Here is a 17,025-nt window from a genome sequence, read left to right as displayed (position 1 = left end):
TCGCGAAAACTCAGGCCGTACTTCCAGTCCCACTCTGTACACGTCATGACCGATCAGCCTTTAAGGCAGGTTTTGCAAAAGCCTGAAGCATCGGGACGCTTGCTAAAGTGGGCGGTCGAACTCAGTCAGTTCGAGATTTTCTATACTCCCCGAACTACCATAAAAAGTCAGGCCTTGGCCGACTTCGTGGCTGAATGCGCAGGATTCCAGGAGATTCCATCAGAAGACTCACCTCAGGTCGCCCCCTCACGCTCATCGTGGAAGATCTTCGTTGATGGCTCATCTAACGAGAACGGCTCCGGGGCCGGAATCATTCTGATATCCCCAAAGGGTCATAGATTCCACTCGGCGCTAAGGTTCGGGTTCAAGGCGTCTAACAACGAGGCAGAGTACGAGGCCTTGTTGGCTGGACTTAGGATAGCTAGTGAGCTAAAGACGAGCTCTGTCCAATGCTTCAGCGATTCCCAGCTCGTGGTGAACCAGGTTCTAGGCGAATATCAGGCGCGGGGGCCCAAGATGGCCGCCTATTTGGCAAAAGTAAAGTCCGAACTGTCTGCGTTTGTTCGAGGATCAATCGAACAGATACCTCGGGAGCAGAATGCCAACGCAGATGCTCTCGCCAAGCTCGCCACCTCGGGCGAGACGGAAACTCTAGGGTTGGTGCCAGTTGAGTTCTTGGAGAATCCTAGCATAGACAAGGATCGGGCGGAAATTGAAATGATTGACATCAGGCCGACCTGGATGACTCCCATTATTGAGTATCTCGTCGAGGGCAAGTTGCCTGAAGGGCGCAACGACGCACGGCGAGTCCTTTATCAAGCTCCGAGATACACGCTAGTCGAAGGGGTGCTGTACCGACGTGGGTATTCCCTACCTCTCCTCCGATGCGTTCTTCCAAGTGAAGCGAAGGCCATCCTGCAAGAAGTTCATGAAGGATTCTGCGGAGACCACACTGGGGGGCAAAGCCTAGCCTTGAAGGTTCTCCGGCAAGGTTATTACTGGCTGACTCTGTCCAAAGACTCGATCTCATATGTAAAAAGGTGCGACAAGTGTTAGCGATTCGCTGCGGTTGCCCGAGCTCCTCCGGTCGAGCTAAAAATGATTTTGTCTCCCTGGCCATTTGCCGTTTGGGGGATAGATCTGGTAGGCGCCCTACCTACCGGAAAGGGCGGGGTCCGTTACGCCGTAGTAGCCATTGACTACTTCACCAAGTGGGCCGAGGCAGAGCCGTTGGCAACAATAACATCGAAAAAGGTGCTAGACTTCGTGGTTAAAAGCATCATATGTCGATTTGGCCTACCTAAAAAGATCATCTCCGACAATGGCACTCAATTTGACAGCGATCTGTTCACCGAATTTTGCGAAAGGCACGGGATTGTGAAAAGCTTCTCGTCCGTGGCCTATCCCCAGGCGAACGGCCAGGTCGAGGCTGTCAATAAAACTCTGAAGGCGAGCCTCAAGAAGAGGCTAGATGAGGCAAAGGGGGTCTGGCCAGAACAGCTCCCCCAAGTCCTGTGGGCATATAGGACCTCACATCGGACTCCCACGGGTCACACTCCTTTCTCCCTAACCTTTGGGAGTGAAGCAGTCCTCCCTGTGGAGGTTAAATTTCTGTCACATAGGGTCCAGTCCTACGACCAAGACAGGAACCACGAGCTCCTATGCCATTCCCTAGACATAGTAGATGAAAGGCGAGAAGATTCACAACTCCAGCTCGCCCATTATCAACAGAAGATCACTCACTACTTCAACACTAAGGTCAAAAGACGTGCCTTTAGCATCGGTGATTTGGTCTTAAGGAGAGTTTTCCTGGCCGGGAAAGATCCCAAAGATGGGGCTTTGGGACCAAGCTGGGAAGGTCCATACCAGGTCATCGAAGTCATCAAAGAGGGAACTTATAAGTTAGCTCGACTTGGTGGAGGGGCGGTCCCGCGGACTTGAAATGCTATCCACCTAAAGAAATACTATCAATGATCCACTTGTAAGGCCTAGAAGGTCACCTTCCATGTATAAATAAAAATCAAATGTTTCTCTTTATTTGCAAGTGTGATTTTAAAGTAACCACGAAAGACCCTTTCCCGGTTACTTGGGGGGCATATGGTACCTGGATATAACCAGGTCTCCTTAACGACTTAGGTGTTAATTTTTATCCATGGATAAGAGTTATCACAAACTAAGCCTTATCCTGGTTTTAACCGGGTCATAAAACTTAGAAGTTAACTAAAATTTATTGACCGCGATTCTTCTTTAAAGAGCCCGGGATATGGATAAAAGTTGACGCGAACTAAGTTTTCAAAATAAGTTCCTGGTTTTAACCGGGTCATAAAACTTAGAAGTTAATTAAAATTTATTGACCGCGGTTCTTCTTTAAAGAGCCCGGGATATGGATAAAAGTTGACGCAAACTAAGATTTCAAAATAAGTTCCTGGTCTTAACCAGGTCATAAAACTTGGAAGTCAACTAAAATTTATTGACCGCGGTTCTTCTTTAAAGAGCCCGGGATATGGATAAAAGTTGACGCAAACTAAGTTTTCAAAATAAGTTCCTGGTCTTAACCAGGTCATAAAACTTGGAAGTCAACTAAAATTTATTGACCGCGGTTCTTCGTTAAAGAGCCCGGGATATGGATAAAAGTTGACGCGAACTAAGTTTTCAAAATAAGTTCCTGGTCTTAACCAGGTCATGAAACTTGGAAGTTAACTAAAATTTATAGATCGTGGCTCTTCTTTAAAAGCCCGGGATATAAATAACGGTTAACCCGAACTAAGTTCATAAAAACAAAGGGATGAATTGTGGCCAAATGCATAAAAATATATATGTTAAGGTTGCTGAGCAAATTGTCTCAAGGAGGAAACACCTCATGAAAAATTACAGGAAGGATCGCCCCCGCGACCTGGGATGGCGGGGCTTTCTCCTTCTCCTTAGCCGGGGATTTGGTGGAGGTCCCAGCCGAGCTCTTGGACTTGCGGAGCCTTTTTAACCTCGGCCCCGCTGAGGGGTTCCCGCTGAAGGCCACGCCCCGCAGACTACCTCCGGGCTGAGACATCTCTTCTGCTAAGAACAAAAAGCATGGTTATTACAAGGTAACAATCATGCAGAAATAGAGAAGGTTTAAAGGCAATGAGTAAGCGAATACTAAGGGAGCCCTACCCCCCGAGCTGGAAGAGTCTAAGACGATTGTCTCACGAACTGGCGCAGGTTCTAGGTCCGGTTCCGACTCGGGGCTGGACTCTTCTACATACTGCCTAATCCTCAGGGCATAGATGCCCCTCTGGAGCGCCGGCCACGTGCGTAAGTTGGTCCCATACTCCTAAAAAAGGATCGACCTAAAAGCTAGGGTGTTATCTACTACTACGGTACCCCTAGGCCGACTATCTTGGTTATCCAGCACGAGCTGGTCAACACAATGAAGCAAGAGCGTGTCAAGGTCCGGATTCCTCGGGTGACGATGGACGAGCTGCCTAGGATTGAACCTAACCAGCCGGGGGTCTGCAGTGGCCCTATCTACATTCTTAAATAAGTAAGGATTACCTTGGCCGGAGGGACCCGCGGCTGCTCCAGATCGGACCCTCTCCTCGCCCATACCCTGGGCGACCTCCAAGGTCCTCTTCCTGTTCATCACGAGAGGAACTTCGTCACCCTCCTCCTCGCCTTCGTCGTCGGCAATCCCCTCCACGACGATCGGTCTGTTGTCGCGGGCTGGGGGAGGCCCCCGAGGCCTCTTCAAATTCAAAGTCTGATTTGGGAAAATCAGCTTGCAGAATACCATTGTCTCGTCCGTCACGAGCACGCGGTAATCTTTCTCACTGGGAGGCAAGTTCGCCAGTGTGTCGTATTGACCCCCGAGGGTCACAGACTTTTCGGTCCTCGCGTAGATGGCTGCAAGGATGGTTGAAGTCAGAAGTGGAATAAGGGAAGAGCTAAAATAAGATAACCTTTAAAATGCGGGCTAGATCAAGGATCACTTACGAGGACGGTTGAAGTAGTGATGATCGCAGTTGCGGAACCCAGTTGACATAAAAAACTGGTCCTTGAAGTCGTTTGGATGGCTCGGCAGCTCGATGACCGCTGCTGTATTAGGGAAGCGAGTTAAGTAATAGAACCCGTCGCCTCGCCCCCGCTGGTCCGGGCTGGCTTTGAGGCAAAAGAAGTATAGAATATCAGCAGGAGTGGGGACCTCCCACTCATGCTTTTGAAACAAATACCTCAACCCCGCCAACAGACGGTACGAGTTGGGGGGGAGCTGAAATGGGGCCAACCCCACATAATTTAGAAAGTCGGCAAAGTACTGGTCCAGGGGGAGGAAGGCCCCTGCCTTGAAGTGTTCACCGCTCCAGGCCGCGAACGATTCATCGAGCGGCGTGCAGCTCCACTCGCCCTCTGCGGCAGGTCGGGCAATCACTGAGGCTTTCCCTAAGGGAATGTTGTGGGTGATGAAGAGTTTGGTGATCTTGGCCTGCTCGGTTATCTTCGAGACGATTCTCTCCGCCTCGAAAAACGCGTCAGGGGCCACCTCGGCCTGTTTCTCCACGGCCGGGCCAAAGTGGGGAATCGGCGAGCTGGGCATCACCGCCTTTCCTTTATCTTGTTGAGAGGCCGAGCTTCCCACGTTCTTCTGGGGCAGGTTCTTCTTCGGGGCCATCTGGTCGCCTATCGAACAAAAGAAAACACTTTAGAAAAGGCGACCCAAGCAGAAGGCTGAGGCAAATGTTAATTACACGAGCTGGGGTAAGCCCAGCCCGCGGAGAGTGGAACCACGCGGTTCAATGAACACGCGCCTAGGCCCTCAACAGATCCCAGATTACTCGGAATTCGTGTGTCAGGGGGCTCAGAGTAAAAATTTGCCTTGGGGGGAAAGTTCCAACAGGCAAAACGTGCAAAACCGCTTTTGAGGCGTATTCCCTAAGCTACCCGGTTTTGCACCCAAAATTCCTAAAGGTCCTACCCAGAAATTGTCCCTGAAGAAGCACCATGAACCCATACTCTAAGACGATGTCCCATGGCAGGCGTGCCCTAACCTAGGAAGGGCTGTCACCCTCTGTATTCACGCAACTCAGAAAACCCCTGCATGTGGCTACAGTAATATTTTTTACCTAAGCTACAGTGGCATGCTTTCAAAGTGAACAGGGTCAGAAGAACTTACAGTATGTGGTTGGATGGTGAGCGAGATTGCTGCGCTGGTAAGAGCTTCGTTGGTACAGTGACCTCCAAGGCTTTGAAGAAACTCGTAAGCTTAAGCTTCGTGAACGGAGAAGATGAGAACAGCAGAGATGAGGGTTTCGTTCTTTGGAAGGTCAGAGAAAGAAGAAGGAAATTTGGGAATTTTTTGAATGATAAGGTGGCCCGTGCGTGGGATGACCACCCCCTTTTATACAAGGGAAGGATCACGTGTAAAAGGCTCTTGGGAGACCCTCCACTCGAAATGTGAAACGACGGCTGGACAATAGGCTAGGCCATTTAATGCGGTTCTCGTAGAGTGTACCGTCGCCACCCACGGCGTTCCACGTATCAGACGCCTGCGAAAAGAATGGAATGCGAAGGGTTGTGGGGGAAGTCTAACAGCCCCTACTGTGGTCTCCTGTATATGACGTCATAGACCACGAGCAGGAGCTTGGGGGGCAGATGTACGCCCTGGTTTTCCCACGGGCTGTTTAGCAAGACGAGCCTCAGACTAATCAGGTTTAGTCCGAGGCTCCCGCAGGCCGGAGGTTCTATTTCCAGGACGGACCCTTTTCAGCTCGAGGGGGTCCTGTTTCCAGCTCGCATTTGTTGCCCAGAAGCTGAGAGTGACATCCGAAGGCCACGGACGGGAGCAGCTCGGGTTACGAACTGCTAAGGTCACGAGCTTCTCAGGAAGCTCCGACCCTATGGGAAGTCAACACGCAAGATAAACGTGCATATTCCTGCCATCACGTGCCCGATATCCCCCTGACTTCTCGGACACGCAGCAGGAACGTGCGTATTCAGACACCCACGGACGGGTTGGGCCGTGCGGCCCATTATCTCCTTCCATGCTGATTAGACCACACTTGTGTGTCAGGTTTAGGAATTAATCATGAATGTCACAGATTTGATATGACAAATGGTAAGGTCACGGGATGACCTCCCTACCAACTTCCAGGTGCCTTCTCCTATAAATAGGGAGACCCTGGGAGTTGATAGGGGTTGGACAAAGTAGTCTTTGAAGAACTATATACTTTGTAAACCAAAGACCCAGATAAGATCAATAATATTGACTAGTGGAGTAGAGGGATTTTAACCTTCGAACCACTTAAAAACGTGTCTTGAGTCACCTAGTTCTTTCCCAAAGATTTCATATCTGTGACGGTTCTACTTTTAGTACTAATCTCTTTCTCTTCTTCTCTTAATTATCTGTTGCCGAAGAACCGCGTCAACAGTTTGGTACCCCATTTCCCAACTGAAACCCGCACTACCTGAACCCAATGTATCCGAAATCCAAAAACCCGATCTGTGTCCACCCTACACCTAATGATTTAACAAATAGAATGGTAAATGGATTTTTTCATCCAAAAAAAAAAGTCATTGTCTAGTTTAATGGCAAGCCGCTAAATACATATATTTAGAAAGAAAGAAAAAATTGAAATATATTATTATACAAAATGTATATTGTTATGTTATGCAAAATAACTGGTTATGTATGAGGTGAAAGTGTACAATTATAAGCAAGTGTAGTATCTTTCCAAAGTGAGTGACTGTCTTAGCTCAACTAAGGCTTCAAATGGGCTTTTCAAGGTCAGTGAGAGTAGTCCAACTAAGATCATACCTTTCAAGCCCTACAACTTATCTAGAGGAATTTACATGAAATATGGGAAAATTCAATAAAATTTGATATATATGGCTTTTTTCTGTGTGTGCATTTTTTATGGGTTTTGTTTTCCCATATTTATCAAAATACTGCTTCTGTATCCCATATTTTTTTTGTATACGTTTTTTTATTCTATAGGGGTATTTTTATGAGGGAATTTTTGTCTTTTTATTATTATTATTATTTTTATTATTTTGGTAAACATTTTTGTAAGAAAATTTTAATTCAGTAGTTGTTTATTATGCATTTATGTGGATTTTTGTTAGGGCTTTTCAATCATTTTATGTGTTTTTTTTATTTTTTATTTTTTTGAATTTTTTTTTTGTATGGAAATCAATTCCCAGTATGCATGCAGGTACTTGAGTACATATGCTCTATCACGTTTTTATCTGCATCACGTTTTCTCAATTTTATTAGTTTATTTTATTCAGCATCACGTTTTCTTCAGGGGTGATATTTGTTCTTAGTTTTCGTTCTGTTTTAGGGTTTATTTGAGTATTTTGTTGTCGATTTTGTGCCATCTGTGCGTGTATTCGTCTCGGTGAGTACCTGGTTTCAGGTATGTATTTTTCCGTTTGCTTCAGTATCACGTTTTTTATATATCGTTTGGTTCGAATTTTTTCTTTCCTTCAGCATTTGGTTTTTTGTGTTGATTTCTTCTTTTTTTTCTTTTTCTTAGGATTTTTATAAGTTTCTCGTTGTGGATTTGTGCCTCTTTGTGGTGTTTTCGTATCGGTGAGTACCCGGTTTCAGGGTTTATTTTTTTAATTTTTTTAATGTATATTGATTGTTAATTTTGCTTTGTATTATATATTTTTCTGTCGTGGGTGGTTGTTTTTTAATCTGTGTTAATGGTGGTTTTTATTTTTGGTGCACGATTTTATCGTTAGTTTTTTAGTGGGGTTTTTGTCAGTTTTTTATCAGTTTATTTTTTGGGAAGTTTATGGGTAGTTATTTGTAATTTGTGCTATATATATATGTATATCTGTTATTCTTTTTTCATTTGTGTTGTTTTTTTTTTATGCAGTGCATTGTATATTTTAATTTTCGAAGTTCTGTCATGGATCACTCTGGAGAAACCGGTGGTGTTTCTGGTTCTGAGAAGAAAATGTCTGGTATAGTAGAGGATGAATCGAAGAATGTAGGGGATGATATTGGTGAGATTCTTCCTCGAAGGAGTAACATTACACATTTGAAGTCTGTTGCAAGGAAGAAGAGTAAATCCCCTTCCTCTGTTGCAAGGAAGACAAGTAAATCGCCTTCCACTGTTAAACAGACGAAGGATTCGTGTGCATCTAGTAGTAAGGATGCTGGAGATGATTCTCATGAGACTAAACATGTTGTGGTATGTGTTTTTTTTTTTTAATTATTATAATAAAAAATTGTTCATCTGTTTATGTTTCTGTTATTGTGTTTCACATTCGGTGGATTCTGTTTGTTTTATTTTTTTATGGTTATGTATCTGGTTTCTTGTAGTTTTGTAGTTAATTTGCATAATGTTCAATTCTGTTTTGTGTTTGTTTTATTGTTATTGTTGTGTTTTCTTTTGTTGTTAAACTGTTTTTTTTTTTTGTACATGGTTACATGTGTACCTAGTTACATGTGGATTCTGTTTATTTTTTATTTTTTTATGGTTGTGTATCTGGGTTCTTGTAGATTTGTAGTTAATTTGCATAATTTTCAATTATGTTTTGTGTTTGTTTTATTGTTATTGTTGTGTTTTTTTTTTTTGTTAAACTGTTTTATTTTTTTTTGTACCTGGTTTCATGTGTACCTGGTTACATATGTACCTGGTTACTTTGCAGATAACAGTGAACGATTTTGCTTAATGAGTTTTTAACTGGTTACCTTAGTGAATGAATTGTTTTTTTTTTATATGTATATTTCAACCATACAAAGTTAAATACATATAAGTGGTTTTATAAATGTAAAGTACTTATCAATTTTTCATGTTTATATTTTTTGAAAATGCTTACATGTTTAATTGTTTTGTTTTTTTCTGCAGGCTCATTTAAAGATAAACCCCTCCAAGAGGTTTGGTAGTAAGGTTCAACATTTTACTGACAAGAGTGTCATTACTGACTTGAAATCTAAGTTGACGAAAATTCAGAAATCATTGTTTAAGAAGACCCCATTTGGGCACTTTTTAGAAGTATGTGATATTCATTTTCAAACTCAACTTGCTCAGCTTGTGTTATTGAGAGAGGTCTCTCATGAGAGGGAGGAATAGGAAATGTGGTTTAAGCTTGGTCGTAGAGTGTGTAGGTTTTCTATTGAAGAGTTTGCTCTAGTTACAGGTCTTAGATGTGATGGTGATTTTGATTTAAGTCGTTTTCAAAAAAAGAAAGTTTTGTTTAAGAAAAAAATATTTGGCCGTTTTGTTGGTAAGGTGTCAAAGTCTGAATTACGAAATGCTTTTATTAGTAAGGATCTAGTTGATGATGAGGATGTTGTCAAATTGGGTATAGTTCATATCCTAGTTAACTATTTGTACGACTATACTAGTGATAAGTTGGTTGATGATTTCTTTTTTGAGATGGTTGATCGAGATTTTTCTGAATTAGCAAATATTAGTTTTGGCAAGTTTGTATGGGATAGGAGTTTTCATTATTTGAAAACTGCTTTGAAGGGTGGGAATAAAATCTTTGATGGACTGTTCGTTGATGGGAAGGTTGGCCTTCACCCTTACAAACTTCTTGGGTTTCCCATTGCTTTTCTTGTATGGATATATGAAAGTATAGCTGAGTTGAGTCATGAGTTTTGTCAACGGGTTGGGAAAAAATTTCCACGTTTGTTGAATTGGAAGAGTACAGATAATGCCTTCTATGCAAACTTGGTGGGAAAGGTTTTCAACAATCAGAAGGTATAATCTTTTTGTTTTGTAACTGGTTTCTTGCTAAATTTGTTTTATTCATTTTTGGATTTTTGTTTGTGTACCTGGTTTCAGTTGATGGTAACCAGTTTTCTTGATTTTGTATATATATATTTTTAATTTATTCAGTTGACTATCCTGAATGTCTATCCGTCTTCTGAGGAGAGAAAGAAACTGGCAGTAAAGAAGTTTAAGTTTGAGCCTCTATACTTGCCGAAGGTGTGTGCTGAAGATGGAGACAGTAGTCCGGGTACCCAGGTACTGGTTAGTTTTGTTGTTTGTTTTAGTTAAAAAAAAATATTATTTTGTTTTGCAATTTATAGGTTTCTTTTTATGTTTTTTTTTTTTTTTGCTGTTTTGTAAAGTATTTTATTTTGTTTTTTTAGGTTGATAGTGAAAAGTTGAGATTGATTTGTGAATCAATCTCATCAATAAAAGCATGCCAAGAAACTATTATTAGTGACATTGCATTTATGAGATCTGAGTTCATGGGGAAACTCAGTGATTTATCTGCAATGATTGCAAAATTTGTTGCAAAAAATTCTGAAAAAAGTTGCAAATACAAGTGATGAAAGTGCTGGTTTTAATGAAGGGGAAAAGCTAGCTGATTTTGATAATGTTTCCAGTCCTATTTCTGATGATTCTAAGGTAACTTGTTTGTTTTTATGCTTTATTGTTTTTTTTTACCATTTTTAGTTGTAACCAGATTGTTTTTTTTTTTTTGGCTAGGATTGTGGAAATGATTCAGCTGAAGAGTATGATGGTAGTAAGGTAACTGGTTTATGTTTCTTAATAATATGTTGTGTTTTTGTAGTTGTTTAGTGTAACCAGTTACTGTTGTAACCAGTTTCATTATTTCTTTTAGGGTGTCGAGAAGGATTTAAATGAAAGTTTTGATGCTGTTTATTCTGGGTTGGATTTGTCAAATGTTGTGTGTGGAGATAAGGTTTTGTAATTTATTTTTGTTTTTGTTTCTTGTATTATTTTATTTAAAATTGAATTTGTTGTAATTGATTTTATTTTTATTCATTATAGGATTTTACAAAGAAGCCTGAGTTCAGTTCAATTGGTTTAAGTTTTGAAGAAGTATATGTGGATCCAGAGATTTTGAGTGTTATTGATAAAACTGTTAAGTATGCAGAAGGAGAAAAGATATTTAGTGGGAGTAAGGATGATTGGAAGGTTGTGATGGTTGGTGATGATGATGAGGTTCATGTTGCTATTGAAAAGAGGGAGCCTAAACCTAGTACTCATGTCAAATCTCCTTTTGTTACTGAGTTTGGTTCTTCTGAAGTAAAAGAAACTGTGAAGAGGAAGGGAGAGGAAGTGGTGATTGTTAGAGGATTGCTTCCATTTGAAAATGAAATTGGGCAGAATGTTTCAAAGAATGATTGCCTGGATTATATTTCTTGGATTGAGGATAAAATGAATTTTAAGAATAAGTATGTTTTTTTATATTTTGTTTAATATTATTATTCTTGATATTTAATTGTTTGTTAATATATATATATTTTTGTTTTGAAGGAAGAAGAAATTTTCTGATGTCAATAACATTATCAATCCCCCAATGGATTATTCTTTTGTTAAAATTTATGAGAAAATGTGGTTTTACAAGCTTCAAACTTGTGGGGAGGACCTTATGGACACTGTAAGTAACCAGGTTCTTGTTATAATGTTTATTTATTAGTATTTGTTTGTTTAGATGCTTTTTTTTTTTTTGATCATGTTTAAGACAAGTAACCAGGTTCCTTTTAGTACTGTGTGTAAATTATTTTTAAATTTTGGGTAGTAACCAGGTTCTTTGAAGCATTGTGTGTAACTTGTTTTTTTTTATTATATATTGGCTAGTATCCAGGTGCCTAACTTTTGTATGTTTATTTATTTTTTGTAGCATATAAATGTATGTTTTTATTACTTGAGGAAGAAGATTAAGTTGATTGATGGTTTGAACAAGAGGGTTACAACTACAGACTCTTGGTTTGATGCAACTATCAAGGGTTTGTATGATAACTTTGTGGCAACCAAATGTGATTCAAGCAGCATTCATTTTGATAACCTAATTTCATATTACATTATTGGTGAATATTTGTTTTGTAACACTCCTTGGGTGGATGTGGATCATGTTCTTTTTCCTGTGCATGTGAAGGTTCAGTTGCATTGGGTTTTTATTCACTTTTCCATTAAGAGTAGGATGTTAACTGTCTACAATTCTTTGACGGGGAAGAAGAATGAGAGTATTGATTTGCCATATGTGAAGGCTTATTCTGTTGTTTTACCATATTTTCTAGATTTTCTTGATTTTTATTGTTCTAGGAAAGATTTGGACTTGAATGTTGGTCCATATTCTGTTGGGAAGAAGGATCCAATTGATTTTAACTTTGCCAAAGACTTTCCATTTCAAGAGGATAAGTAAGTAACTGGTTTTTTGTATATTGTTGTTTATTTTTCTATTTTGTTTGTTTTTAAATAATTTCATATGCTGTTTTTTGTGTTTTTTTTTTTTTTTTTGCAGTGATTGTGGAGAATTTGTTATCAAGTATGCTGATTTGTTTATCCATGGGAAGATTGATGACATCCCGAAGAACATGGCTGCCAAAATTGCTACCTATCGTGATTATCTTGCCATTAACTTGTATAGTCATGCAAAAAAGAAGCAGATTGGTGGGTACAAGACAGAAGATGATGCTCCATCAAAGAAATCAAAGAGGAGGAGGAATTATAAGTAGAGATGTTGGAGTTTTTTTTTTTAGCTGTATTAACGACCATGTCTTTTTTTTTCTTTGTTTAATAGTGAAGTTGTGGTTTGTAACTGGATACTGTTTTAGTACTGGACTTATGTATGGATTTTTTTTTTTGGTCAATGTAAAGAATTGGTTTCAACTTTTGGCTTAATATAAAGTTTTTTTTAATGTATTTTATTTTAATGTGTATGTTTCTTTTTTCAATAGAGTTGGTGATTTTTTTTTTTTTAAAGTGTGAAGATATTGTTATGTACATGTTTTTTTTTCATATTGGTTTCGATTATTATTGTATGAAGATGGTGTAACCGGTTACTTCTGTGTTAGATTGTAAAAGCTATATGTTTCAGGTAACTGGTTACTGTTTCTTTAGTTTTTATTTCTATTTTTTTAATTATTTTTTGATTTATTTATGTTTGTTGTGTTTTTTTTTTGTGTGAACGATTTGTGATTATATAACTAGGTTTTTTAAGTAGTTGGTTTTATTAATATATAGTTGTTTGTTAAATTTTCTTATAGTAACTGCTTTTTTTTTATATATTTTTATGTGTTGTAACCAGGTACTTGAATTTTCAGTTTTTGAATATCTTGTGTTGGAACCTAGAAGTTGAGTATCAAGTTTATAATATTTATGTTTTTTTGTTTTTTGTGAAAGATTTGTGGTTATATAATTAGGTTTTTAAATCGTTGGTTACATGTATATGTAGTTGTTTGTTAAATTTACTTATAGTATCTGTTTTTTTTCTTTCTATAATATGTGTTGTAACTAGGTACTTGAGTCTCCAGATTTGGAATATCTTTGTGTTTGGAACCATGAAATTGAGTATCAAGTTTATAAAATGTAAAATGTTTAAAAAGTTTGTACTTTTATTGAAGTAGAAAACATTAGGATACAATTTTATTACATCAAATGAAAATATTGAAATTGTAGTATATCTATTCTTTAGAAAATTATTTGTCTATTTTCTTTGACTTTGTTGTGTTTCGCAGCTTTGGGATTGGTTCATTCTTGCATGTTTTTCTATTATGCCCTTGCTGCGCGCATCTTCCACATTTTATTTGCACCTTTGGTTCTCCTCTAGATCTGATTCTTTTTCTTCTAGGGCGGCCTGGTGGTTTTCTTGATTTTGGTGGTAGGACAATTATGCTTAAAGTCTCTGGCAGTGTCCATTCGCTTTCATTTGGCAATGGATGAACAGTTGAGTCATATGTTGCTTTCATAGTTGTAGTTTTGTAGTAATCAGCAACATAATCATATGTTTTCAGCCGTGTTTTGGCGAATACTGCTATTGCATGTGCACATGGTATTTCGTCTTGTTGGAATCTTTTGCATTCACATGTTTTCTCCATTAGGTTGACCAAAAAATTTCCTTTCTGTTCAACCACAACTTGGTACAGTATAGTGTTTACTGGGAAGACCTGTTTATTTTAGTAGAGAAACACATGTTAGAAACTGGATACTGTGATATTTTTGAGTAACTGGTTACTAAAAGTTTTGATAAATAATATTCAGTGCTCAATATATGTCAGGTACCTGAAATTTAATGGCACGAATAAAGTTTTCTCTAAGCACAGTTTCAGTATCTATTGATACTTGTGTGAATGTTCCGTTTGCTTCGTTACCATTTTTCCATACCCATTTTTTAACTAAACTTCGAAGGCCCTCCATCATTGTAGTGATTGGCAGCGTTCTTGCAGCTTTCAATGCAGCATTTATTGATTCAGCTATATTTGATGTCATCATTGTATATCTTCTTGTTGGAGCATGGCATCTAGACCAAGTTGAATATCCAATTTTTTGTAAATACGGTCTTATGCGTGTGTCAATCTTGTCTATTTCATGCATGTAGTACTCAAATGATTGTACCCTGTATGCCTTTGCTGCTTTGACAAAGTTTAGGTTTAGGTCCTCCCCATGGACACCAAAATTGACTTTGATGTTGTTTAACATGTGGAATATGCATGCTCCATGGAAAGCTTTTGGGTATACATCGTCTATAGCATTTTCTATGCTTTTATGCCTGTCTGAAATGATTGCCATACCTGTTTGCAAAATCACAATGGAGTAACTGGTTATTATGTCTTAACTGAGTAACTGATTTCATTAATTTATATGACTGTTATTTTTTTTTACACTGTTTTCTCTATTTTATTGCTGGATTATTATTAAACTGATAATTTTATGAGTTTAGTTTGTTTCAATAAGAATATAAAGAAGAAAATAGTACCTTCTCTTTCTCCATATGTCTCCTTCAGCTTTGTGAAAAACCATAACCATGATGAATCATTTTCAGAGTCTCCTATTCCAAAGGCTAATGGGAATATGTTGTTGTTAGCATCCATTGTTGAAGCAGTGAATAAAGTTCCCCCAAATGATGTCTTCAAGTAAGTTCCATCAATCACAATGACTGGCCTACAGTGTTTCCATCCTTTGATGGAATTTGCAAATGCTAGGTACATATATTTGAAGTGATCTGTATTGTCTGTAACCAGGTGTGTAATTGTACCTGGGTTCGAGACTTTTAGCAAGTGAAGGTAGATGGGAAGGTTTTGGTATGAATCATCTTGGTTTCCCCTTGCCAATTCTAAAGCTTTTTCTCTTGCTCTCCAGGCTTTTTGGTACCCCATTGAAACACCAAAATCATCTAGCATGTCGTTGATTATGTCATGTGGTGTGTGTACTCTCTTTATTGACATGTATTTTGATTTTATTAGTTCCCCAATGACATTGCAATTAGCCTGCTTGTGGTCTTCCATAATGATATCCAAGGAGCAGGTGTGAGTTTTTACATACTTTCTGATTTTAAATGTTTCTGTTTTCCTGAACTTTGAAGCTCTAAGTAACCAGTTACAATTGTCATCCACACAGGTTACCAGGTACTCTCTTGATTCAGATCTTTTTGTCTTGAATTGGAAGTTGTGGATCATAGCATAATAACATAGAGCAGATTTTAAGAGCTTTTTGTCCTTATAAATCTGGCCTTCTTCAACTTTGAAAATTTTATGATCAGTTATAATTTCTGTTTCTTCTTTTCTTTTTCCTTTTTTTTTCTTCTGTTCTCTCTATGATAAATTCTGCTACATCATCAGCTATGTCTGTAGTATTTGGGAACGTTTGTACCTGGTTATTTCTCATGTAGGTTGCTTCGTGATATTGTAATTCTATAGCTGATTGCTCGTTGTTTAGTTGAAGAACTAGCTTTTCTAAATCTGTGTTCTGTTTTTGTGTTTCTTCTTCATATGTAGTGTGTTGAACAGTTTCAGCTGTTGTTTGATCAACAGTGGTGATGCATAGTGGTAGCTCAGTTACTTCATTTTGCTTCTTTTTCAGCTCAATGTAGAATATGACTGAATTGTCAGTGAGTAATTTCATTGGTGACATACCTGGTGATAACTAGTAACTCAGCTCAATATTTTGAATATTGCATTTTATTTCAGTTTTCACTAAATGAACCAAATTGTTTAGAGAACAATTTGTTGGTATTATCAGTCCAGTCATGGTGTACTCGTCATACTGATATCTATCTGTCCATTTTCCTCCAAAACGAATCAATGCCATTATGGTCTCCATATCTGCAATATAGCACAACATAATTTTTAGTGATGTTTAAAATGTATCTGGTTGTGTTAGTGAATGAATATTATTAATGTTGAAATTATTTTAGTAACTGGTTTCTTTTACTAAATCGAGAACTATTTTCCAGGTTCCATAATTCTTTATGTTGCATTAAATTCTATTTTTGTGTGTGTAACTGGTTACTTTAGTGAATGTGTTGTCTTTTTATTTTTATTTTCAAATATGCAAAGTTAAAATTATATTGTGTAACTGGTTTCATAAATGTAAATCAGTTTGTATTTTTACATTTTTCATGATAATTTATTATGCAGAATGTTATTATTATTATTTTTCGTATGTAACTGGTTTCTGTATTTATTTTGTTGTTATTTTTATATTATTTTGTAATATTTGAATTATGTAATGTTGAACTTTTTTGTGATGTAATTGGTTTCACGTGTGTAATTAAAAAAGTTTTGAAACAAGTAGTTTGAGTCAAGAATTTTATCAGGAAGTAATTTGCAGATTCTTTTGTGTAAATATTTTGCATGTCGTATATTTCAAGAAAGATTTGCTTACCTGTTTGAGAAATCAGAGAAGTTGATGGATTTCTGCTTTTGCTGATGTGAACGAATGTAAAAGCAGGGGATGTAATCGGAGAAGAAGATCTGCCGGAGAAGAAGAAGATTTGTTAAGAACCTGAATATTTCCTAGCTCCCACATACACGCTACAGTACTCTGCAATACAGAGAATAACATCTTAGCCTCCTTTGTTGTTTTCTGATTTGTTATTGGGTTGTTATTAGTGCTAAGGAATATTTGATGTGTAATGGTAGTGGTGTACGAATTTGTTAGAGTTTGTTATATTGCTTTTTGTGTAATGCCAGATGGCTAAATGTAAGAGGATGTACTGCCTTTGCTTTTCAATATAAATGGAATGCTACAGCTCTGAATTTTTTGAGCTGAGAATTATCAAACACCATTTTTTCTTAAAAGTTTTCTTGGTTTCAGAGACAGGTTGAACCCTGCCCAT

The 17,025-nt window shown here is 38.3% G+C and overlaps 4 protein-coding genes across 4 annotated transcripts; 3 read left to right on the top strand and 1 right to left on the bottom strand.

The window, feature by feature from the left end:
- The first annotated feature begins 6,986 nt into the window (after positions 1-6,986).
- LOC133824722 (uncharacterized) lies at positions 6,987-10,568 on the top strand. Its single transcript, XM_062257695.1, has 3 exons — positions 6,987-8,171; positions 8,832-9,689; positions 9,828-10,568. Exons 2-3 carry the CDS (start codon positions 9,060-9,062, stop codon positions 9,987-9,989), a joined length of 792 nt encoding a protein of 263 aa, XP_062113679.1. The 5' UTR covers positions 6,987-8,171; positions 8,832-9,059; the 3' UTR covers positions 9,990-10,568.
- Positions 10,187-11,194, top strand: LOC133825808 (uncharacterized). Its single transcript, XM_062258704.1, has 5 exons — positions 10,187-10,199; positions 10,252-10,346; positions 10,428-10,469; positions 10,564-10,644; positions 10,734-11,194. Exons 1-5 carry the CDS (start codon positions 10,187-10,189, stop codon positions 11,163-11,165), a joined length of 663 nt encoding a protein of 220 aa, XP_062114688.1. The 3' UTR covers positions 11,166-11,194.
- Positions 11,195-11,198: 4 nt separating this feature from the next.
- On the top strand, positions 11,199-13,480 carry LOC133824721 (uncharacterized). The gene is made up of 3 exons (XM_062257694.1): positions 11,199-11,346; positions 11,590-12,107; positions 12,211-13,480. Exons 1-3 carry the CDS (start codon positions 11,266-11,268, stop codon positions 12,422-12,424), a joined length of 813 nt encoding a protein of 270 aa, XP_062113678.1. The 5' UTR covers positions 11,199-11,265; the 3' UTR covers positions 12,425-13,480.
- LOC133825807 (uncharacterized) lies at positions 13,388-17,025 on the bottom strand. The gene is made up of 7 exons (XM_062258703.1): positions 16,937-17,025; positions 16,572-16,660; positions 15,908-16,009; positions 15,558-15,820; positions 14,665-15,340; positions 13,971-14,479; positions 13,388-13,855 (listed from the first exon to the last, which is right to left on the bottom strand). Exons 1-7 carry the CDS (start codon positions 17,023-17,025, stop codon positions 13,388-13,390), a joined length of 2,196 nt encoding a protein of 731 aa, XP_062114687.1.

Source organism: Humulus lupulus, chromosome 3 (genome assembly GCF_963169125.1).
Source record: "Humulus lupulus chromosome 3, drHumLupu1.1, whole genome shotgun sequence".
Classification (NCBI taxonomy): domain Eukaryota; kingdom Viridiplantae; phylum Streptophyta; class Magnoliopsida; order Rosales; family Cannabaceae; genus Humulus; species Humulus lupulus.
This window is presented reverse-complemented; position numbering and strand designations above follow the sequence as displayed.

What these genes read in the sequence shown, in the direction of transcription:
- LOC133824722 (XM_062257695.1), top strand. Translation starts at nt 9,060, where the DNA reads ATGTGGTTTAAGCTTGGTCGTAGAGTGTGTAGGTTTTCTATTGAAGAG. An exon ending in AGGTTTTCAACAATCAGAAG is followed by an intron (nt 9,690 to 9,827) that starts GTATAATCTTTT and finishes TAATTTATTCAG; the next exon opens with TTGACTATCCTGAATGTCTA.
- LOC133825808 (XM_062258704.1), top strand. An exon ending in AAGAGTATGATGGTAGTAAG is followed by an intron (nt 10,470 to 10,563) that starts GTAACTGGTTTA and finishes TATTTCTTTTAG; the next exon opens with GGTGTCGAGAAGGATTTAAA. An exon ending in ATGTTGTGTGTGGAGATAAG is followed by an intron (nt 10,645 to 10,733) that starts GTTTTGTAATTT and finishes TATTCATTATAG; the next exon opens with GATTTTACAAAGAAGCCTGA.
- LOC133824721 (XM_062257694.1), top strand. Translation starts at nt 11,266, where the DNA reads ATGGATTATTCTTTTGTTAAAATTTATGAGAAAATGTGGTTTTACAAG. An exon ending in GGGAGGACCTTATGGACACT is followed by an intron (nt 11,347 to 11,589) that starts GTAAGTAACCAG and finishes TATTTTTTGTAG; the next exon opens with CATATAAATGTATGTTTTTA. An exon ending in TTTCCATTTCAAGAGGATAA is followed by an intron (nt 12,108 to 12,210) that starts GTAAGTAACTGG and finishes TTTTTTTTGCAG; the next exon opens with TGATTGTGGAGAATTTGTTA.
- LOC133825807 (XM_062258703.1), bottom strand. Translation starts at nt 17,025, where the DNA reads ATGGGCAGGGTTCAACCTGTCTCTGAAACCAAGAAAACTTTTAAGAAA. An exon ending in TTCTCTGATTTCTCAAACAG is followed by an intron (nt 16,010 to 16,571) that starts GTAAGCAAATCT and finishes GCTATATTGCAG; the next exon opens with ATATGGAGACCATAATGGCA. An exon ending in GACATATGGAGAAAGAGAAG is followed by an intron (nt 14,480 to 14,664) that starts GTACTATTTTCT and finishes TTTTGCAAACAG; the next exon opens with GTATGGCAATCATTTCAGAC.